Source organism: Achroia grisella, unplaced genomic scaffold, assembly GCF_030625045.1.
Source record: "Achroia grisella isolate CSIRO2021 unplaced genomic scaffold, CSIRO_AGI_Agris_v1 utg906, whole genome shotgun sequence".
NCBI lineage: Eukaryota > Metazoa > Arthropoda > Insecta > Lepidoptera > Pyralidae > Achroia > Achroia grisella.
Genome location: NW_026713064.1, coordinates 3,299,399 through 3,324,806, shown reverse-complemented (window position 1 = coordinate 3,324,806; position 25,408 = coordinate 3,299,399). Strand labels below are relative to the sequence as shown.

Here is a 25,408-nt window from a genome sequence, read left to right as displayed (position 1 = left end):
GGCAAGAGTAACACATTGTTTATTATTTTTTATGCAATAAAGTTAATTTGAAAGCTTTATAATAATACTCTCAATACAAATAACTTGTGTTTTATTTTAATTTAATGAATATAAAATAATTAACATAGAGCACCATTATGAATAATTAAAATTAATCTTCTTCAAACTTCTCATCTACGACGCCAGGAGTGAAGGGTGGGTCACGAACCAAACTCAAAAGTTTGTCCAGTTTCATAATCTGAAAGTTAAAGGACAATATTTGGAATAACGATAAGAAAAAGTTATATTTGTTCATCAGATTAAATTTTATTATATCTACCTTGAACTTAAAACATAAGATTAAAAAAAAAATCGGTTTGCAGTTGTTGACAATATTGTCCAAATAACCTACTTAATAGTTCTGAATAACGTGTATAAACTATAAAATACTATGTACGGCAACATAGTATCTTTTTTTAATTTATGAGGATAACAATACAATAATTTATCTTAGATAAACGATTTAATTAGATAGACACATTACATTGTTATCGCAAATATTAAACTAGAACCTCTGAGATATCAATCTAGTTTCGAAAAAATATATAAGAAATACATCTACGTGCACCTAAAGAATTACTATATATTCTTAAAGATAATATATACAAAAGTTTTGCATGACAGTTTTTACAAGTAAAAACGCAAAATTACAGGTATATTTTGTTCTTTAGTTCAATCTAATAATTAAAGATAATTATGTTCTTTAGTTATTTTCTATTATAATTATACATTAAGGATAAGATCAATAATGACATGAAAAAAGAAGAATAAGCAATCTATCTTACTAATATTTGTATATTCATAGATGGATGGATATTTTTTACACTTACAATCAAAAACTACTGAATGGATTTTGATGAAACTGTACAATAATGTAGCTTATATATCAGAATAATACATAATAATAAAAATTATATTATATTATATACGTTTATTAATATCGATGAGAAAAAATATCAATATTGCAAATAAATACCTACCTGTAACGTTCTCTGATCGACGCCTTGTGCTTTCTTGGGTGGTTTGCACATTACTCGCAGATTGGGTGATAATTTCAAAACATGACAAGTACCTCTGCAAAAAATAAAATCATACATAAAAATAAATGCTATTAAAAAACAAAAAGGTTTAATTATTGCCCCCAGAGAGATTTGAACTCTCGACCCCTGGTTTACAAGACCAGTGCTCTAACCCCTGAGCTATGGAGGCGACAATTGGAATTTTGAAATATTGTATGACTAGCAAATGCTCGTGTTTACTATATTAAGTATTATATTACAGGTTTACTTTCACTACATTTTATAAATATTTTAATTAGTAATCGCATGATAATACAAATGACATTAAAAAATATTTATACAACTATCATTCATTTTGATGTTGCCATTGTAATTAATAACATTATACTGTTCACTGGATAATAAAATAATATAATTCTAAATTTAATAAACATTTACATTATTATTATTAGTATTGTCAATCAGAGGAAAAATACAATCATTAGTTCTTGAAACCGTCACTAGAGGCGTTGCACTCGCGTAACAGTAAATGGGTAAATACCTAACGATTGAGCTCGTCATAATTTCTTAATCAAGAACTTCTGAATCACAGTATATTTTTGTACTTTACTGAATAATATATTAAAATAGTAAATTACTTTATCTACTTGTATCTAATACTGCTAAGTACTATTAAAATATTTATTAGCGATGTAACGCAGGTACTGAATAGGTATATGACTTAGCTACCTATTATTCGTGTTTTCGTCAGTATTTTTATTACATATATTGCTTATGTCCGTCCTCGTTATGCAAATTACGTCAAATTTGTATTTGCATAACGAGTCGTTGTTCATTGTACGTCAAATTTCATTAAAATCTTTGATCCAGTTATTCGGGAAAATATAGCAATCATATCATAGTCAGATAGACACTTTCGCATTTATTAGTAACTAGCTGTAATCCGCAACTTCATCTACGTAACTTTTATGCTTTATTATATTCCCTTACTCCCTTTTTTGAGATAAAAGATTAATTTAATTAGATATTAGAAAACTATCAGGTTAGACTAATAAAAACAAAAAATATGTCGTAGCAAACAGAATATAGATTAGAGGTAAATTAAGTAAGCGGAAATCAATTAATAGCTATATATTTTAATATATTTTAAGAATTATAACAAAACGATAATCGTATCTGAATTAGGAAGATAATCTATGTACATCCACATTATATCATATATCTTCATATAAAAATCCATTCAACCGTTTATTTTAGCATTCATAATATTATTATGGAAGTATGTATACTTAAATAATTAAAACAGTACGTAACACGAGTATTTTTGCTATTAATATGTACTTACTTGGTGTCTCCACATACTATAACCGGTAGTCGCTTGTTGAAATCTAATCTTGTTAATTTCTTCGTCTTCTTAGAGACGACCGCTTGCACACAGATGGGTCGATATTTATTCACATTTAAATCGTATACGTATACCTGTAGAAATTAAATATAATATACCTAATTTCTTACATAATTACATCCTTACCTACTTATTCTTCAAAAGATTTTTTATGTAATTAGAGTGACCTGATGGTAACTGGTAGATAATACACTCCTAAGGACAACACGTTATTAAGTATATGACAGCCGTGATACCACTCATGCGTTGGTATTCCAGAGGACAATGATATCTTCTCATCCTGTAATTGGTGATAAAGTTTAATTCTTAATTTTTGGTTTCTAGTTATAAATAAATAAAAATGTATAGTAATCTAATACCTTTTATGATTACTTCTACATAGTTTGAAGATCAAGGATGGACCTTTAAAAATTAAGTAACATTATGATGTTGGATTGGTTGATTGAAGTTAGATTGGTATCCGAGTAGTTATGTATATAATGTATATTTGTTAAATTATTATGTACCTACATAGTGCAGTTTATCTCTAAAGGTCATTGTCGTTATGACGTCGATGAGTACCTACTGCTACGTAGCAGTACGCACGTAGCAGCACGGGAAGTATTTGGTGTATCATATTATATAGCACCTATTTGTATTACATTTAAAAAGTATTAAATATAGACAATAATAGTAAATTGTACTACTTGACATAAACCTTTTATCTTGTCACAATAAAAAATCAAAATAAATAATTTAATAAAGTTCAATTATGATACAATATTAAAAAAGTTCTAAATGATTCCAATTCTATTACCAATTTCAACATCTAAATTCAATCTTTTATTAATAGTGTATGCGGTAGATAGCTATTACAAGTAAAATTTAAAATTCGTATCGTATCTAGTTAGTATAATATATTTAGGCTATTTAAGATTAATATTTGTTCGATTCTTTTGCTTTAAAAATATTACTTAGGTAGATGTAATAAGTAATAATATTTTAGAGAAAAGACCACCATTCTAATATCTAAAATAGGTCAAGCCTGTATTAAAGACATATAGAGAACATAAATCTAGAAGAATAATTGACAATCTCATGAATTTGTAATCTGTATACATTTTGAACTTTGTTGAAATTAAATAAAAGATTTTACATTCAGATTGTTTGTGAGCTATAAATAATAACCACGATAAAATAAAAAGTAATAAAAACGCATTTAGAATATGTACTATTTTATTTATCGGATAATAAATGTTTATTAGGTAGTTAAATACTAAACAACGTTTAGGTACCTGAAGCTATAGCACCTTAGTCGTTATTAATACGCAAAAGACACGCGATGCCATGGATATAGTTGATTTTTTATAATAGAATGAACTTTTACTTCAAAAGTATCTATATACTTATTTTGTTAAAAAAAACCCGATTATTAATCTAGATCTAATTTTTATAAGTCTAATATAAAGAAGTATATAAATGGAAAAGTTAATTTCTAATAGGTATATGTAGATATAAGTTCGTGTAGCGTAGAACACACCAAAATTCTCCGTAATTGAGAATCGCCTTCTAGAGATATGTCGAAAAATTTATTTTATTTCATTTATTTATTTTGTTACATAATATAATAATTCAATACCTAAAAACGCACATATTACAAAACGAATTCAGAGGCGGTATTTTCCTTTTCTACGGCATGGATAAGCATGGAGTTTCAATTCTCGAATTTAGTAAAAGAAATACACCATAATCTATCACAAAAATGTTGATAGAGTTACTTACTGCTCAAGAATTAAATAAAATAGAGATATTTTTTATTTAAATATTTCAAGAGTACATAATGCAGTTTCAGTGAAGAATATAGCGCAAGAAACTTACGAGTTAATAAATATATGAGTACACAGCTTATACACGTACATCGTTCTCGAGGGAATAGATTTTTAATATACAGAGAAATGTTACATGAAAGTATTAAATGCACTGTTACAATACGAGGTCAGAATGGAAAACTCTGAGTAAACGATGGATAGTAAATACCTTCCCATCGGCAGTGCAGGCAGCAAACACAGTGCTGGAGTACGGCGCCCACTTGACATCGCCCACTGGTGAGCCCAGCTCAAACATGAATAGTGGCTCACTGCGATCATAACCAAACATTAATTTATTCCTGTTTACCCACCTTTATAGTATAATCGAGTAAAAGTAGTCTATGTCCTTTTTGATTAATATAGAATTGCTTTTTCGTTACATAATTATAAGGAATAATGCTGTAATCACAATCCTTCAGCATATTGCGATTAATATGATGATAATATTAATAAGAACAATGTCGTTGATTCATTTCATCTCTGGTACAATTTGAGAATTAAGAGAGAAAGTACGCTTAGATCAGTGTATGACCGACGGAAGAAAATTCGAAATAATTTCAATTAATAAAATTTTTCATGAATATTAATGAGGCTACTAATTTCTCTATTTATGTTAAAATTGTACCCATGAATATTTTTTTGTTTAAAAAGTAGCATTTTTTCACTTCTGACAAATACATATATAATTATTAAAAAGGAACTGTCTGATAGCCTACTACGACTACTAAGATAATGGATTATAGTTGGCTGGTAGAAAATGCTAATAGCATTAAACCTGCCTATTGTACAATTCAACATAGTTTAAATAAATAAAATAATTTTATAAAACTTACTCCCGTCCATCTTCCCATATCTTCACGCGCCAATCTCCCGAGCACGATGCGTATATACCATTATTATAGTAATTATAGTGTATCCTGTAGACGGGCATGTGGTGGCCTTGTACTGAGCGTACATAGTTCCTGTTGTACTTCAGGGAACAAGTATGGACCATGCCGTCTTCGGTACCAACCAGAAATATATCTGGCTTCTCTGGGTGGAAACAGATGCAGCTGCCGCAACCTGGGTGATAGTAAAATTATAGGATGAAAGGCGTGAAGACGAGGTATTTACCTCTTATTTCAATTATATAAAAAGAAATTAACTGAGCAGTAAATTATTTTCCTGTTTGTCTTATTTCAAATTGAGTTTTTGTAACGGACCTTCAAAGCGTACGAGAGGTTATGAGGAATCAATTTAGTAGATGGAATAAGTAGAATTATTAAATTATTCCTTTACATTAGAAGCTTTAGCTGTATTCTGTACTGCAGACATAAATCTATTTCAGGTATATACTAGCGCTCATACGGGCATATAGATTCTTCCTGAAAAGGACCACAGTATCCTCCTCCTTAATTGATTGCTAAACAACGTTGCTGAATGTATTTTAAATATTTTAAAAGAATATTAAGTATTTATAAACTATAATTACTAGTGAATATCTACATAATGCGACATTTCTTACTATTAACAGTAATCATAGTGCCGTCCGGGCCGGGTATTGGTGGCACATTGGAACTGAGTGTGATTATAGTCGTAGCTTGTAGTTCTCCGGGCATCACCGCCCATTGAACCACCCGTCCATCTCCAGAGATGGAGAAGAATGAGGCTTCACCGTCAATTAGACGGGCTCCCCAGCGTACCTGTTGTATACAACATATTCGATCAATTAATAATTTAAAAAAATAAATAAAAACACCGTTTACTTTGGAGCTGATGCAAAGGAAACTTACTAGCTTAATATATAGTATTTAAATCACTATCCAAAATAATGAAATTATTTCGGTTTAAGATTTTCAGCTTAGTTTGTATATTAAATACAAATCTATTGTAACTGGCTAATAAGAAATGTGTTTTTATATCTAAATTTGTATTTTAAAATTTATAGTTCCTTTTTAGATTCTTGTTTGATACTTAAATTTCCTTCTTTCTATTCCTAATTGTCAGTAGTCTATATTAATATATTTTCTCCGTTTACCTAGTCTTTTTTCTTTTTACTACAACAAAATCTTTACATAGTATAAAATAAAGTAGCCGTCACTGTCTATTCGCTTGTATATTTTATATTAAGCAATGGATTTTAATAAAGTTTTCAGCAATAGATAGTGTTTTAAGAGGTAGGTTTACATCCATATTACTTGCGTGTTATATTGTAGAATAAGACGAGAAATTCAAAGATTTATAAAGCATCCGTGCAAAAGCGGGGCGGGTAATAAATAATATATTATACTATTGTTTCTAATATCTACACCTTGGATGCATGAAATGAACGATTATATTTTCACTTAATTAAATTAGACAATAATAGAATTTACGCGCACATCTCTATCTAATAATTAAAAAAAACAAAATGTACTTTGAGTTTCTTGCCAGTTCTTCTCCAGAAGTACTTAGCTAGCTAAACTGTACGATAGAGATAGTGATAAATAACAGATGAATAAAGGATATCGACTATGAAAATAATCGTACCTCCCAAACAATATTACTATGTTTGTCTCTCACAGAGTCCGACTTGTATTGGTACGATGATTCTAAAGTTAATTGGGCATTGTATACACATACATTTCCATCGTAACGACCTGTAACAAAAATACACAGAAGGTTTATAATATTGCACATGCCTGCTTTTACTTTTGTGTGAATGTACTCTTCAATTGACGTCTACTTTTTCAAAGTAATTTGCAAATAATAGCATAAGTGATGTTTACATGTTATGTAGGTACAAGTCGTACCTTTATATAGTAATAGTGGTCGATATGTATTTGTTTTATTTTAGTGATATTTTAGCGATATGATAGAATCAATACAATTAATTCGTACAATTAACTTACACCTATATTATATTTACATAAATTTACATTAATTTGAACTTAATAAAAGCACAACGAATGATATTTCTTTCCAGTGGTGACTCTACTGAAAATCAGCACTTTAGTAATACTGTAGTACCCTTCAGCTTATAGCAGAACATTAGAAGAACTGTACTTAATTTAACTGAACCGATTAACAGTACTAAACTGTACTGTTAATAAGAAGAACAGTATTCATCGTGCACGGTATAGGATCTATATTGAAGAGCTTCGAGTAGATCATGAGACTAGTAATACTGGAGTAGTTATAAAAATGTGGAACACTTATGATTTTGTATATCATCCCTGCATTGGTCTTAAAGTAAATAGGTATAAAAAATAAAGAAATTTTGATACTAACCAACGCATATGAGGTAAGGTATTTCATGGTAAACGTCTAAACATATTATTGGAGATTCCGTTATGACGGCGTACTCTGGATAGGCAGGGTTCTTGATGCTGTACATGCATAGGCAACCTTCCTTCTGCTGGTTGGTGAAGTCCACTAACAATGTAATATAGCATTTTAATAAAATTAAAAAAATAGTATTTATTATTCGTATTTAGTCATATTCGAGTAAATCCTCACAAAATATTATAATTTATTTTAAAATAATGAATCACTCAGTAGTGATCAAAAACATTTCAGTACAGCAATCTGTACTGAATTGTTTTTGGATGAAACAAGATGTGTACTTATTTACATATGGAGTTCTCTAGTCTACTTTTTCAGTCCATAAAATCAACAACATATGCTCTGATTCTACGATTTAATGTTTATAGAAAATACTTGTAAATATTGATTGACCAGGATGTAAATTTTGATTGTCCTCCATCTCAAATACTACACACGAGTCTATTAGAAGTAAATAAATAAATCCACTCTTTTTCAGCATAGGGGGACAATCGACCTTGTGGTTCACCTTATGGTAAGTGATTACCGCCGCCCATAAGCACCCAACAGCAACACCAGCGGAATTGCAAGTGCATTGCCGGCCTTTTAAAAAGGAATAAGCTCTTTTGTTGCAAGTCTCAATATCGTGTCGGTTCAGATAGTAACCACAATGTGGTTTACTTACAGGAGCCGTAAGCAACAGCAAAAAGGTCCTGATAATGTGGATTCCATTGTATGTCACAGACAGCATGACTGCGCATCGGATCGAACTGGAACTTCCATAGAGGCAGGAGAGAGCCCATACCCTCGCGGAACTCGTCAGATGGGTCGTCCCAATAGCGGTAGTCTTGTGCTGTGGAAGCACAATTGTAGTTTCATATGCTTATTGGGGTTTTATTATTTAAATATTGTTTTATATATCGTTATAAAGCCCAAAGCCTCTATATGATGGATCATGAACAGACCCACGGAAATTAACACTGCACATGATGATGCATGCATAAGACGCTGTCATATTATAACTTGTATACACAATTTTAAAGTTGCGTATTTTCTAGTATTGTATCTAATTTTCTAAACTTGAAAATAGTATGCAAGCAATTTGATGTCTGATGAGAAGGGTTACAGGTTACAGTATCCATGCGCTTGTTACCCTTGTGCTCGGATGTTCTATTCACACTCTTTGCACTACTGGATGAGGATGGATATTTTGTTCTAGCCCATCTGGTCTAGAACCCAGGTACAATGATTAATGAATGGTACCATTGTACAAAGTCTACATAATATAAATGAATCTGTTTACTTGGAAGAAATATTTGGACTAGGCTTCTAAAATTCGCACACATAATACTCTATAACTATAGAATTTTTATACAAAGCAATGTCAATTAACCTACAAATTTTCTTTATTGAACTTAGAAAGTAATTCTTCAAATAATAATTACCAATGTCATCATAGATATTTTGATTCACCAGTCTCTCCAGTATTGCCCATGCCTCACGGATTCTTTGTGCCAATTGTTCGTCGTGAATTTGTTGAGCAGACTTAGCATTTTTAGCGGCTTTCTTACGCAACTGTCCACAATGCAAGTATCATTAATAAAAATGCCATAAAAATTGTGGACGTGTTATATACTACAACAATTAAACAGCTCATACTAAAAATTTATGCAGTAATTCAAGCAAGTGAAAATAAACAGCAACAAGAAATATAAAATCTCAATAACATTATTTCAGAACAGTATATATTTCATACTTTAAAAAGTATGAAATTACTATTATGTTAATTAATATTAATACCGTTTCCACAATATATTTCTACGTTATTGATTGTATATTTCTACTCATACTTGATGAGTAAATTTAATTTGAGGGAGAGAGGAAAATCATCTTTTAGTACATGTTGAATATATACCCTTTTAGGTTTCTCTTCTTCTTTTTCTTTCAGTTTCTTTGCATAGTCTTCTTGGTAGAAATCAAAGATAATACATTGCAGAGCTGTAGCACCATAATTGGCTCGAGGTGGAGGAATTGTTTGAGTATCCACTGACTGCCATCATAAAAAACAAAAATTGAGCAATAATTGGTTTTATAGATCTTTAGTGGAGAAGTTACATATAGTACTTACATTGTAATCGGCATTAAAATTATTTACTCACTCAAAATGTTTATTGTGAGTATTTTTTATATTTAGTATAAAATAATAGTAAAGAGAGATTTAATCATACTAACTCGTCTAGGAAAATTGTAAGTTAAAGCCGCTCGTTCACAAAAGTTAAACTGGTTGGCAAGTTTCTTGACTCGAGGCTTAATATCCAACACTTCATCCAGACCATCACCAGGCGCTTCGTCTACTATAATACAGGAAAAATAAAAAAGGAATTTTAACGTTAACAATATTTTGACGACGTATTAAAATAATATGGTATAATGATGATATAGTGGTCATAACTAACTTTGTTCTGGTTCTGCTTCTTCTCCACCCTCAACTGCTACAGCCTCATCACCAGTTGCCTCCGTGGGTTCTACGGCTTCGACTTCAGCAGCCTTTTCTTCTTCGGCAGCTGTATCCTCTGTTAAATAAAAATAACAAATGAAAAGTAAGCAGTATTATTTATTTATATTTACCTACATAGAAAAAATTATATAATGTAAGTAGATAGTTTGACAGCTTATAAGCCTAAATTTCATATCGAAGTATATCTATAAGAAATAAGAAATAACTCTGGCCAATTGACACAGCGCCATCTAGTCCCACGGTAAGCAGAGCTTGTGTTATGGGTACTAGACAACTGGTATAAATTCTTAGATATTTTTTTTAATATACATAACATACATATACTCATGAATACAAATGTTTGCACCGTGCGAGGAATCGAACCCACGACCATCGGAAGTAAAGCGGTCTAATCTATGAATTGTTTGATTGTATTGAAGATTAAAATTTTAAATATTATTTTTAAAAAAAGATTTTTATTTGTACAAATAAATACTAAAATAGGCTACAAATAAAACTAAAATACTTCTTAGACCTAATAAAATGTTTTTTGTACCTTCTGGTTTGGCCTCCTCAGCTGCTCCCGATTGTTCAGGCTCAGGTTCTTCTTCTTCTTCTTCTTCAGCTGCTGATTTCTTAACTTTGGCACGTTTAGGGCCAGCATCGTCGAATCCGACCATACCTGGTTAATAACAAATATATAAAAATGTAAGAATTGCTGAATATATAACATGTCCAATGAATTGTAAAGCAGTTTAAATCATAGAACCTTAACTGACAAATTTTATTTTTATGCATCTACATTGAAATTATAACTTACCGTAACCTGCTGCTATCTGGGCCTTTGCCTCTTCAGAATCCTTGCGAATAGCTGTCCCTTGATATACATATAGTGGGTACGCTTTGCCATAGGTAGGCCTGGGTTTCGTGACAAACATAGCCCGACCGTAATGGTAAGCTACTTCATCAGCCACCCATTGAGGGTTAACAGTAGATAATACACGGCCCACTTCTTCTTCCAAGTCCTATGTACATTTGAAAACATGATTAATTTCTTGTGAGTTAGTGACAATGAGTTTTTTGACCTGACTTTCTCATTTTATTATGCTCATTATAAGATGGGGCATCATTGAACACTGGTACCCCGCTAGCGGATAGGTACCGTTAGCGTTCGCAGTTGCATCAATAAAGAAATAGTAAGTTAAAAAATGCCCTACCTACCATCTGCTTCAAGTATTTTTATAATAATAATTAATATACCCTTGTACTGCCTATATGGATAATAATAATGTATAGTTGAAACAGTTTTTTTAAACAGTTGATGTATTTTTTACTTTATCCATTTAATTAATGATCACAAAACTAAACAAATTAAAATCTAATATTTCCTCTTTATAATATTAGTATGTAAAATTATTTTATCTGTCATATTAGTATAGAGTATATACATATATACTCTATACTAATATGACAGACATACTATTATTGGTGTATTGAATGTTCATTACACCAATAATAACACAATAATATAACAATATGCTTACAGCTTCAGGTACTTCCTCTTGATCATCAGATTTGAGGAGAGCACGGGGCTTGAGCCAATCTAGACCTTCATCCTCAGCCAAGTTACCTCGTGATTTAGTTGCATCCTTTTGCTAAATAATATTATTATTGTTAATTTTAATGTTTTCATTATAAATACGAATTTACACAGACCTACTTACCAGTTACAAATGAAAATAGCATATATGGTGAACATTAATAACATTGAATGTTGTTTATTTACAACACATGTGCATATATATGTTTAAAGACGTAGAAATGATAATTATGTCTATTTGATATTATGTCAATGAAAACGCATTAAAATGTCATAGAAATGACTGCGAAATTATATGAAAACCGACAAAACATTAGTTGCTATGGATGATGTGTATAATTCTAAAAAAGTAATAATTTTAGAACGTTAGTTTCAATACAGCATTAAGATTATTTAATTTAGAAACTGTACCTATATACAAATAAATCAAATTCCTAGATGTGGGATATTTGTGGGACACAATAATAATAACGAACAAATCAGTATTTTATATTATATTTTACAAGTTTAATAGTATTTATGAATTTAATACACATATACCTACACATTATAAACGTAAACAAGTACGACTACCTAACGATAGCATGTTTTATTATATACATACATCAAATTGTTGTAAAGTTTTCGTAATGAGCGCATTATCTTGATCAGAATTGAGAGCTTTCTTAATCATAGCTTTCAACATTTTGAACACTAACACTTTGTTCACTTGTAAAACGAGATCCAAAATAAGTAAGCACGCAAGCGTTAGTTGCTATCAAATCAAGCACTGGCTCTAAACGGAATGTGAACCTTGTGGATTTACGACAAAATATTTCAAGACATATTTGCATACTATTACGTCTTTATAGGACACTATCATGTAATACGACTGAAAATAATTCAAGGCACTTTTAACTAAGAAAAGCAAGCGTAAACAAACGATTAGGGCCATTGCGTGCTCGAAGCATGTCGTTATTTTTAATTTCTTTCGAATTCGAATGGGTATCATCGTTATTTTTAATTTGGTTTCGTTAACTTCAAATATCAAATATTTTGTACTCACGTCATCGTCGGAATCTATTTCAAACGAAGAATTGATTTCTTGTATTATTTCTAAGACATCAGTCATTGTCTATAATTTCATTTATTTGAAATAAATCTTCAATATCGTTCTTTAGAAATTCAAAGACGACATTTAGTGTTGTGGGCTCATAAACGACTATCGTGTTCACTTACCTTTGTTCAGTAAAATTATAATCAAGGGAGTGTAAACTGCACTGCATTGACTAAGATCATAGTTGCTAATGTATAATGGTAGAGATTACAAAAAAAAAATTGAGCAGTTTAGTACGCTATAATAAATTATTATATGTTCAATTTTAATGGGTTTCTTAATTATTTTATGTCGCTTGAGGATTACAAAGAATCGCGATTTTGTGATATATATATATATATATATAATGTACTAAGAATTTTAATTCGCATTGTTCTATGGTAAAAAAATACTTATTTTTAAACTTTTGCGTTTAGTAAATATCATTAATATTTCAGTTAATCAGGTATTTCAGTTAAACTGCTCGTTAGCTGAGAAGGGTCATATATTACAATTCTGATGTTAAAAATCAATCACATAAATCTGCGATTACCAATCATCTGCCAAATGCTGGAACTAATAACTATAGGATAGAGATGCATGTGTCTACACTCTTCCCTACTGATTATGACAATTATCTACAAATGATATGGAAGGGAAGGAAAATTAAAAGTTGGGTTCCATCGATTAATAAGTGTACGGATACCGTGTGGGTTTTTTTTAATGGATGATAATCGTATGGTTCACCCGCCTGTGCTACCGGTTTACGCTGGCGGGGCACCAGTGGATGATGATAGAATGAGAATGAGGTCAGGTCATTTACCCATTGTGATAAATTCATCAGGAATTTATCACGATGGTTTCCAGGGGGAACCGCGTGGAGGTCAACCTGACATGATACTTTGCTCATCAGTCATCATTCCACATTACTAACAATTCCCTTCCCCCCTACCGTGTGGGTTGTGTGTTGCGATTTTACGTTGATCTAGTGACGGTAGTTAAACAAACTAATGGCTATCGACTTTGACATCGCTGTACTCCGGTCAGCTTATGACCACGTTTAGTGCGACCCAGTCGAAACGTTAAGAAAAGTAAACACCTTACTTAACATAAAATAATTTTCGTCATAATATTATTATGACCGATTAGTTATATAAATAATGTCTAAAAATTAGTAGTAATTGTTTAAACCACTTCAGACGTACTGTTTCTGTATTATGAGTTCTTCAGTTGCAGGTATAAAGTTATATGAAATAGAAACACCAGACACAAAGTAACTATATTTTATATTATTTTCTACTGGTGAACATTATTAATATACCTAAATAACATACGCGTACTCTATTTATGAGAATAGAATTAGCAGAATTAAAAAAAATGCAATTTGTTTCCTCTAGTCATCGGTATAGTAAAGGAGCAAAGAGGAGCAAAGTGGCTTAACAATATTTTTTTTAATTACTTTTTTGCTGACTGACTTTTAAAGTTTGCAAATAACTGGCCACGAGCTGGGCGTGTCGCCAAATTCTAATTAGTCCCCGTGACTGGCGTAAGGTAGCACTGACTGTACAATACTGGCACAGGGTGAAATCACGACATCCCCCGGCATCCGCACCTATAAATTAAAACCCACCTCCTCAACCACAAAACTAGTAACCATTTCAACCGTTTTCACTATGCAGGTAAGACGTAAATAATTTTTATAGTTAAATTAAAAAAAATTCATAAAAAGGAATATATATATAAATAAATATCTACCAACCTAAATATATAAGTAGATATATGTTGTTAAGTGTACATTAAGCTAATATGTAATTAATGAACTTTACCTTATTTTAGTCTTATCTATAACACTTTGAAATTCATTCAAGTCATTCAAAATTTCACTGAAGAAATCTATCTATTCGGATAAGTAATATTGTTAGTGTAATAATTTATTGCAATGTATGCATTTATTCGATAGTTTTTTACATAGTTAGTTGTTTATAACTTGCGTAGTAGGTAATTAAATAATAATAATAATAATTATTGCTTTATTTTTAATGAATTGAAAGAAAAGTAAAAAAGAGCATTTTCTGCCCTTTTATTTTATATCTTTGTGTAGGTAAAAGTTATAACTAAATATGTAATATTGAAAATAATTTATTTACCTAGTTAATTACATATATAACATTTATTAATTAGATATACATATATATATATATATATATATATATATATATATATATATATATATATATATATATATGTTATATATAAAATTCTCGTGTCACAGTTTTCGTTCCCATACTCCTCCGAAACGGCTTGACCGATTCTCATGAAATTTTGTGAGCGTATTGAGTAGGTCTGGTCTCTTAATCGGCCAACATCTATTTTTCATCCCTATAAATGTTAGGGGTAGTCCACTCCTAAATTTTTATTTTTTATTTTAAGGCAAAACAACGTTTGCCGGGACAGCTAGTATATATATATATATAATGATTATATACAATATTTTCTACAATATTTTCTATCCTCACATCATTATATATTTACTGTAAAGTAAAATCGCTTTTTTTTGAAGGCACAGTTCTTTAAATATAATAGTCTTTATACAAATAATAACTTAACATTAGCACTTTTGAACAGTAATATTTTTTTTATTATACCACTCATTTCAAGATCCCTTATTCTGTATTTACTTCTTCTAAGATCCATATTTAATTTTTGTACAGTTTTCAATATCAAATGGAAGCAAAATTAATAGATTTATTGTCCAATACGATTTTTGAATCTACCGGCCTTACTTTGGGGTGAGTAAATTTGATACATTTAGTTTTATTTGCATTTAGTAGCATATTATTAGCAGTAAACCATTTTAAAACATAAGAGAGAGCACCGTTTACTTCTTTCATATCATCAATATGTCGATTGACTTTGAATACTGATGAAATATCATTAGCAAACAGGACTATGTCAGCTATCTCTTCTACCATATAAGGAAGATCGTTTATGTAAACTAAAAATAAGAAAGGACCTAGAATAGAGCCCTGAGGAACACCCATTTTAATACTAGTTCCCTCAGACTTTACACCATTTATTTCAACAACTTGCATTCTATTATTTAGGATTTCATCATGCTTAGTGCTTAACATCTAATACCGTAATGTTTGAGTAAGAGTGTTTCATGATCAACGCAATCAAATGCTTTTGAGAGGTCACAGAATACATCGATAGCATCCTGAGACCTCTCCCAACAGTCAAAAATGTGTTTCATTAAAGCTACACCAGCGTAGTTGATTTACCGGCTGTCAAACCAATTTGCCGACTGTGAAGCAGTCTATTTGTTTTAAAGTGTTGAAGCATTTGATTGAGCATAATTTTTTCGAACACTTTACTTAGTATTGGTAAGATAGAAATGGGCCTATAATTACCTACTTCAGTTTTATCCCCTGACTTAAAAAGTGGAGTTATTTTGCTATGTTTCATAAAATTGGGAAAAACACCGTGTATGTACATACATACAGAAGTCATATACAAAGTACACCCGTGCGAGAGAAAGGTATGTCGCTTGTATACTTATATGTTAAATTCCACTTCCTGTGCACATGTACATACAAAACCATGCTTATGATAAAATATTTTTGTACAAATACCTAAATCCGTCGTAAAAACTGCAACATAAAACCGGAATGTTGTTTTTAGACCCAGATACAACGTGTAAGTCTAAATAAAGAATATTTGTGGCTCGAGTACTATAATTCTTTGGCCATAAATATAAACAACGACAAGCATAAGGTTTTACGATTTCCTCCCTTCCCTTGCCCATGCGTCAGCGACGTTGCGTGACGGACACGTCTCGTAGTATTACTACCCATTAGGGTCGATCGATTATAATATAGCGATGTTCTGATAATCGTTATCGTGATAATAACCAATATAACGACGTCTGCATATTAAATGTAAAATGTCATTTTTGTTTTCATTGTGCGCCCGCCCGCAAACCTTAGTTGACATTTGTCGTGTTTGTTGAGTTTTGCACAAATGTCGACTAAAATAGAAGATACTATTACAATTTTAAATGAGCATTCAACGGCTCTGTTTTGGTTAGATAAAACACATTCAACATTCTAGTTAGTGAAAGATTTCATTGAACTTTATTTTAAGCAGCGAAACATCAGTGGGTTGTAATATTGATACAAATATTAAAATCCAGTAAAAGTTTTTGAATATTTCAAATTATTGTACTCGTCTTTTATAAAAATTCGTTTCATCGAGAGATATATAAAGCTACGTTCGATTAGTGATTAATAACCGAGGTATTTTATATTAAACAAGGTCTGCAAATTTTTATAATAGACATTTTTTTCATAGCTTTTTCTGCACAATAGAGCTAATAGATGCACTTTTTTCGCTGATTTTAATCTATCTATCTAAAATATAATCATTAACAGCGTATCTAAAATATTTAGTGCCGTGCACGAATACTCATTCTTAATAGTTAGGTAATACTAAAATCTTTTACGGATAGACACATTCGTCTACCTGGTCTTCGTTTGTTGCTGCTTTTCAGATTTCCCGTGATCATGGCAGTTGAACACTGCCAAAATCTCATGGAACTCAATCAAAATAAATATAACGTTGTAATATCCCGTTATTTTATTTCTTAATTATATGTATAAAAAATGTCCGCATGTAAAACAGTATATTAATTCTAAAAATAATAAAATAAGCAACTGTCTATAAAGGTTTGAAGTTTTTATATTTTATGGTTACACAATCGAATATCCGTATATAAGTTTCTGATGAAAATCTTTGGTAGTTTAAATATAAACTAAACTTATAGCATGAATATGGCAATGTTACGCTACCTGTATCATACCTACTCATAAATTGCACTGATTGCTTTACTACCCTTCATATTGGAATAAAGAATGCTATGAATAATTCGTAGAATACATGTATGCCTTCCTCGCTGTTGATGTATGATGGTCACGCATAACTACAACTATTTATACATAAATATATTAATGTCTAGTCAATGGCACAATTATTTAGATGGGAGTTGAGATATTCATCTCATAAACACACACAACACAGGGACACATTGCGTGCAGAAATTTACAGACAGGTTCACAACACATAAATGAAATGACAATAGGCATCCATTACCCCATATAAAATAATTTATTTACAAATATACATAAAATGAAGTACGACACAATGTTTATTGGCTGCAGCATAGCGACTGTATAGTTTGATCACTGTTTTTCAGAAATAAAATATTATAAAATAAGTATCTAACTGTTGATTTCATAATAGAATAATGTTATTTATACTGCTGTATTTCATTGGCCTCTCTTGCTTTGATTGACTCTATCTCCATAAATATTACTCTGTGCTCTAACTTTTTTATGGTTCATGTATTAGTGATTATGTCTTACATAATATCAGGTACACGTGTCGTCGATATGTTACAGCCTTCATATTAGGACAGACAGACACAAGAGAATGCTAAAACAGACACAAACACAAGTATCATATTTACAATGCGACGCTGATCATGCTAACTCATACAGACAGGTGTACTCACTTTCAGCTTTTTCAGTAGAAGTCCTAAAGATTTTTCAGAGGACTTAGTACGCCATATGTCAGGCAATTTAACCCCATTAGGGTTAGGAAGCTGAGTATTAAAATTTAAAGTAGATTAATAATTCATAACGTAACAATTATATTAAAATTAATATTACCTACTTTTGTATATGTGCAATATATTCTTGTTCTACAGACTTCTTTTACACAACAAATAATATATTTAAAGTTCTACAAATTATTAACAATAATTGTTAAAGTGAGCATGTTAAATTTTTCATTATTTGAATGAATGTTAAAATAATAAAAAATTATACTGTTTTTAAAGCTTTATAAACGTGAATTTTTATTTTAAAAAGGATTTTTTATAATAGAAAAATATTAGGCCTAGAAAATAATACTTTATGTATAAAGTATAAGTAAATGTATAATTAACAATAAATAATTTTTCGCTCCACACTATATCATCCCAGATATATTGTATTAAGAATACAGTAATTATCTTATTTAAATTAAATTTCTGAATATTTTTCATTTAGGCTAATTTATTAATTAGGCGTAGGTTTAAATTATATATGTTTTTTATTTTATATAAACAAATATAAGAGTTAATTAACTTGTATTGTTGAACAGGTTTTAGTAGATTCTGGGATATCTTATCTTAGACAATAAATATACCTTGACATACGATTTCAATATTTCTTCTTCATTAAAGATATTAAGTACTTAGTAGAATGACTTGTGAAAACCAGAAGAATGTCATTAAAAGATGACATTCTTCTGGTTTGCGTCCTCAAATTATTAAGTTTTGAATACAATTGTCAATACAAAAGTCTTGCTGAAGTTGTTATCTTATTAATAAAGACTCAAAACCCTTTGATGAAGATATTTGAATCCAATTTAGACTATATGTTTTTGATATTGCCATATATTTTAATATTTGAACAGGAAACCATACTTATCTGTTTGGTAGATAGTACTATAATAATTATTTTTTGTGTACCATATAATTAGTTATCAGCTCCGGTAGCGTAGATATTTTGAAGGCAAATTTATTTTCGAAATGCAGGTCATGTTTCTACTCTAATCTTTGTTCTGCTATATGTTCAATAGGCATTTAAAATTAAAGTTTGAAATTCCTATTAAACACATTGTAGGTGTAGGTACTTTGGTGTTATCATGCCCAAATCATTTCTGCGATCATATCGTAACATGAATGACTTCTATTCTTAAGCAATTTGAATGTAGAATTGATTTTTGGTAATCCATACTAAATTCAATCGACAGATCTTGTTTTTGTTCGTTTTGTTATTAGTTTAGTTTTCAAATCCCATGATAATGCTAAACATGTACTTCGTTAGAAGATATGAAGAATGTTTCTGCATAGTCCTTAGCAACATGTTAAAATTATTTAGTAACTATTTGGTAGCCCCATCTCCTTCTATGTGTTATAATAATATATGCCGCCACATTATTTTATCAGGACCTTTATACAGGGTTTTCTCAAGTCTTATCTACAATACATTATATTGTGCGACAGTAGGATTGCGTATTTCTTTTGTATAATATTTTTACTTCAGAGGTTCTATTTAGCTTTCAGCTCCAAAACTTTGAATATAAAGTAAATTTGTATAATGCAGAAAGTCGGCAAGTCGAAAGTATATTACTAAAGATGCCTTTCAGCAGGTATAAAAACAATCAATGCAGTCTTGTTTGATCAGTGAAGTTTGATCGATGTTTTATGTTGCATAATATTATAAATTAATTGATTATAGAAAATGCTTATAGAAATGAATTGTATTGTCTAACCCTCTAAAAGATCATATGTAAAAATGTATTAAGCAGCATACTTTTGACTAATAATATTCATATTATTTAGAAGTTCGTCCAATGAGATAAGTCTGTGAATTCTGCGATAAAATTGAAACGAAAGAATGTAATGCACGTTTTACTATAAATAACATACCTTTTTCGGCGCCATAATCGCATGAATAAACAAGAACGATAAATAACAAAACTTAAAAAAATATTTTGTGTTCAAAATAAATTTGTCTTCAGAAAAGTTTATACACACATTTGTAAATAAATTGACAGCAATGAGAGGGAATTTGACGAAAATTTTATGCGCGCGCAGCACTTGTTTCCATGGCAACAGGGGAGGGGAGCTCTCTTGCCCACGGGAGACCATTGCTTAGATTCTGACATATTTGTGACGCACCCGGTGAATTTTGCCTCCAGTGTGTGGTAAATATTATTTTTCATTACAACTGTTTTGTTTGTTAAAGTGCGCCTTGATGTAATTACATATTTATTTATTTTTTAATTTATGGGTACCTGATGATGGAGTGAGGATTTATAAATCTTTAGTTGAATCTTGAGTTGAGAAAAGCTTGTAGCAATGGTTGGAGAGCCACGTTTATCCAACATTATATTAGTAATTTATAGATTAAAATTAATTTTCATCATATCTTTGTGATGAAAGCAAGCTTTGTTTGTATTTATGTCAAAATCACAAGAATAATGCCATATTCCTCGACTCCGTCTGACATGTTACATTACAACAAAGACTATTGGATACCATTCTGATTTTACTTCATTCATTTATCGCTTTATCGTCATCTCCTATCTATTGACTTTTTACAGGCTTTTTAAATGTATCCTATGGTGTATGTATAAATGTATCTAAGTATTTTAAATGTATTGTACATGTATGACTAGGTAAACTTTGTACAATTAAAACAGAATTGTCCTGTTTTTTTATTTTCAAATCGTGGTTTTTGTTTTCGATTGAGGGATGGGATGTAGAGATATATATATATATATATATATAATATATACAAAACTCACAATTTTCTGAACTCTCAGGCAATTCCGGGGAGGACCACTAGTTATTAATTAGATTACTAATAACACAATAGAGTTTTCGAATTTGCAACCCTTTTATGGAAAAACCATGTTTTCATGATTGTCTCAAATAATCGAGAATTTATAATTTGTTGGGATTTCCAATTACGTTTGATCGATCGTGAAGGTCAACTTATACTACGACACTAAGTCTTGCCCGCGGCTGTGTTCACACATATCTAACTTTTGTACAGTTGTGTATTCATATTATTGTATGTCGTGTGAAACATTACTTTGCATATACCTACCTATATCCTTCTCTATACATTTCAATAACTCTCTTACAGTTTGCGACAGAGACTGTTATTCTTCTCAGATATTTCTTAGCAGAAGTAATTTTGTTTTGGGAACTAAATATACTATATACCTAGAAATAAAATAAAATGTTTATTGTATATGCTTTATCTTTCCTCAATATTATTTTTATATATCTACTATATATTGGTCCAAAGAGTCTGCACTCTATATGATAAGATAAAAACAAAATGTTCGCATTAATTTGAATATAATTATGTACAGTCTTTATAAATATTGATTTGTAACAATGCTTTGCTTAAATCTAGATTGGTAGCCAATGAGCTACAATTCTTTATAAATAAATGTACGCAAAAAGGTGCGTACCTATATAGGATAAGTAATTTAATAAATTATCATTCATTTTATTTACTTTTTATTGTTTAATATATTTTTTATCGAATTAAGTGTTATTTTGATATAAATCCGTTAATTTTTAAATGACAACTAATCTGAAATACAATTTAATATATGAAATTATAACTTTACTTCTTCATTTTACACCTCAAGAAATGTGTGACGTTGTCATAGGATAATTACAATATGATTAACATTAAAATATTAATATTCCCAAAACCACTAAAAAGAAAGAATTCTGTCATTATATCCTTAATTTCTTAACTAACGCAGGTTTATTGTTAGCACAATGAACTTTTATTGTCTGAAATAAATAATAATAACATTTTCTTTTATTTCAGGAGGGTGTTCTTGTTGGAAAATCAAGGAATTTATCAAACTGGCGGCTGAGGCGGAACAAGCCGACGAGCTTCTACCACTGTTTGAACCTGATGATAGTGGTATTGACAGTGACGACACTGGTCGGGTCGCATCGAGTGCCAGACGGCACAACAATAGGATAGTGGAGGTTAGTAAGCCTTTTTTTTACTTCTTTTTAATTTTAAGGACTTTTGTACCATCTAACTACATGTCAGTCCCATTGTACTCTAAAAATAATTACTCCATTACCTCACCAGTGAACAAATTGCCTTAGCCGCACCGCCCGAAGGATCGGCTAAAACAGTTTCTATGGCACCAACATCTAATATATTTATTTCATAGTCTGACGTTATTCTATGTCGTAGACTCTCGTTCCTGACACACTCTATCAGCAAATGATATACATCCTATTGTACCTCATACTTCACAATTTTGTGAATTGCTTTATTTCATCAGGTATGCAAACTTTGCCGATGGATAATGTCCAGAACGGAGTCTATGCATTTTTACAATGTAAGAACGTGTACCCTTCACATAGTTAGTAAGCTTAAGATTCAATTACGATACAATAAAGAATGGCTTCGGTGGTCTAGCAGTTTAGCACACCGTTTTATATCCGGTGGTAGCGGTTCTTCTCCTCGCACGGTACAATCATTTGTGAATATGGTTGTTTGTATCGGTGTGGGTGTTTTCCATGTATTTATTTACAAAAAAGTACAGCTATCTATTATATTTTCATCAGTTGTCTAATACAAATAACACAAGCTCTGCTTAGCTTGGGTCTAGATGGCGCTGTGTGAATTGTTCAGTGATTTTATTATAATATTTTATTGAATGACAAAGAAGCTTAAGCTTATATGATAGTAACTATTATCTATGGAACTATACAACCACAAATTCAATTTGTTTAATTGGATATGACTTGCATGGAAATATAACATGTGCGACTCTATTATCCAATAAACAGAATTAATATTATTATGGATCAAAATTTGTCAGTTGGTGTGATCAACACCAACTGCAGTCACTATTAATGATTATACAGGAGTTATTAATTAAATTAAAAAAAAAATTGAAAAATTTATTAGTTAATTTAATTTCTCGAAAATTTTTTACATGTTATTATTACACGATTACAGGTAGAAGAAAGTAGCAGTGATGAGGATCCTGTGATCAGAGCGTGGTGGCCGGCGAAAAGAAAGAATGACCAATTACTGGTAAGTTGATAATACTTTATTTATTAACCTCTAAAGTTCCAAAACAAATATGTGGTATCTTTACCGAAACTGTACAATTAAAGACAATTATTTTTGCAATCTTTAGAATTTGCTCCAACGTTAATTTCGAATAATATACCTATATCATACGAGATTAGTTTAGGTACTTCTTACGAAGTTATACGTACTGCTACTTGTTACTTGTGCTGCAGTTTCATTATATATTTTACATTTATCTTATTATAAAATATAAATATTAAAGTATACTTAATATAATAAATCAGGATTAAATTCAGTAGGTATAAATTTGGCTATTTTTTATTATTATATTTGTGGAAGCTGTAACAACGAAGACTACTAATACATAATAATAAGTATACTCAAATGATTTTCTTCTTCTTTCTTTACACAAATTATATTTTCCTTATCTTATTCATAATGTATATCTAGTTATTAGTAACATAATATTGTTCAACAAGGAGAATTAAAATCAAATTGATTTTATCCAAAAATTTGTTCGATTTTATATTTACAGATAAATATGAGGGAGCAAGTAAATATAATGGATAATGGTGCTAGAGCAGTGGAGCGAGTTAGTCAAGATACTTGCATGATGACAGATAGCTCTGACCGCGCCTCTCCTCCCCTTTATGAAGTGGAATTAACAGCTTCAGACGAAGATGACGATGCTTCTGTATTAGAACTAGTCATACCGATGCAGTCCTCGAAATATCACAGAGTACCAACGTCATCACCAAAGAAAACAAAACCCAAAGCTCCCAAATTTTTCTGCAATTTATTCTGTTGTATCCGTAAGTAATATTTCTATGCTGGAAATTGATTTTAGGTATCCATTGGGTGCTTATCATACATAATTTACCGTCAAACAATATTTATTGTTTTTTAAAGTACCTATATGTAGTTAAAATGGCATAAAAAATTATGTAATACTTGATGGTAAGTGGCAACTATTGACCACATATATGACCAGTATCACGGATATCGCATTATCACGTGACGCCCGTGGTACCACTTTTGTATTCGCATATCGGAGAACTAAAATATCACGCCATAATATCCTATAATTTCACTACTTTATCTATTAAAACACACAAAACGCAAGTTACTTGGCGGCTGAAGTCCCCACGCAGAATACTTTGTACAAAGTCTACCTAAACACGGTATATATAATAATTTTATTCACAAATATACAATTGAAAATGAATATTATGCATTTCAGTTAAAATTCTTTTAAGATTCTGGTAATGGTAAATGACATGGTATGCTAACAACTGCACAGCATGTTTATAATTGTCGCTCACAGTAAGGTTTTACGGGACAGTAAATTTTATATAAAAGTACTCACTTACCAATTTAATTTAGTGAGTGTCTTGACTGACACCACAGATAAGATAATTTTCCATACTGCAACTATATAAAAATATGTTTGTTACACAAATTAATATTGTAAATACATTTGTAACAAAATTTTTTTCACAGATATTTCTATTAGATATTAACTACTAAATATAATTATGGACTTAATTTTTATGTACATGACAAACTGAATTCTAGTATATGTATTGAAAATTTCAAAAAATTCATTTTATAGTGGAATGTTATTTTAAGTAGGCTTTAAGTATTATGTGTTCTTTTAGTATTGACGTATCTATACTGTAAGATTTTACTTTTATTTTTGTATCATCTTTCTGAAAACTATATAAGTTAGATTTACCAAATTAAAATCTATAGTCTCTTAAGTTTATTATTATAGAGTTACTATTCAAGTAACATCTACATGTGGTTAAGAATTATACAGGGTTTGTCGTAAATGAGTCTAAGCTGAAAGTTATTTATGAAATAGAACCATTTTCACCAAGAAGTAGAGAGGAACTCTGAAACGACTTGTTTTAGTTACAAACAAATCATGAATATATATGTATA

The 25,408-nt window shown here is 30.4% G+C and overlaps 1 protein-coding gene, 1 long non-coding RNA gene and 1 other non-coding gene across 3 annotated transcripts; 1 reads left to right on the top strand and 2 right to left on the bottom strand.

Moving 5' to 3' along the window:
- Window positions 1-107: 107 nt before the first annotated feature.
- Window positions 108-20,410, bottom strand: LOC131853746 (dynein intermediate chain 2, ciliary). Its single transcript, XM_059204770.1, has 18 exons — window positions 20,299-20,410; window positions 18,334-18,423; window positions 11,634-11,744; window positions 10,910-11,114; window positions 10,646-10,771; window positions 10,049-10,165; window positions 9,825-9,946; window positions 9,508-9,642; window positions 9,038-9,167; window positions 8,278-8,445; window positions 7,560-7,703; window positions 6,819-6,928; window positions 5,815-5,992; window positions 5,144-5,372; window positions 4,480-4,579; window positions 2,404-2,537; window positions 1,020-1,113; window positions 108-238 (listed from the first exon to the last, which is right to left on the bottom strand). Exons 1-18 carry the CDS (start codon window positions 20,311-20,313, stop codon window positions 152-154), a joined length of 2,295 nt encoding a protein of 764 aa, XP_059060753.1. The 5' UTR covers window positions 20,314-20,410; the 3' UTR covers window positions 108-151.
- Window positions 1,176-1,248, bottom strand: Trnat-ugu (transfer RNA threonine (anticodon UGU)). The gene has a single exon. It is a non-coding gene; the product is annotated as a tRNA-Thr (tRNA).
- An 89-nt stretch (window positions 20,411-20,499) lies between the features above and the next one.
- Window positions 20,500-25,017, top strand: LOC131853835 (uncharacterized). The gene is made up of 4 exons (XR_009358007.1): window positions 20,500-20,576; window positions 22,229-22,395; window positions 23,387-23,464; window positions 24,000-25,017. It is a non-coding gene; the product is annotated as an uncharacterized LOC131853835 (long non-coding RNA).
- Window positions 25,018-25,408: the final 391 nt, after the last annotated feature.

Excerpts from the sequence above, each read along its gene's own strand:
- LOC131853746 (XM_059204770.1), bottom strand. Across the intron at positions 11,745-18,333 it reads TTCTACTGAAAAAGCTGAAA|CAAAAGGATGCAACTAAATC; the intron begins GTGAGTACACCT and ends AATATTATTTAG. Across the intron at positions 2,538-4,479 it reads CCTGCACTGCCGATGGGAAG|GTATACGTATACGATTTAAA; the intron begins GTATTTACTATC and ends TAATTTCTACAG.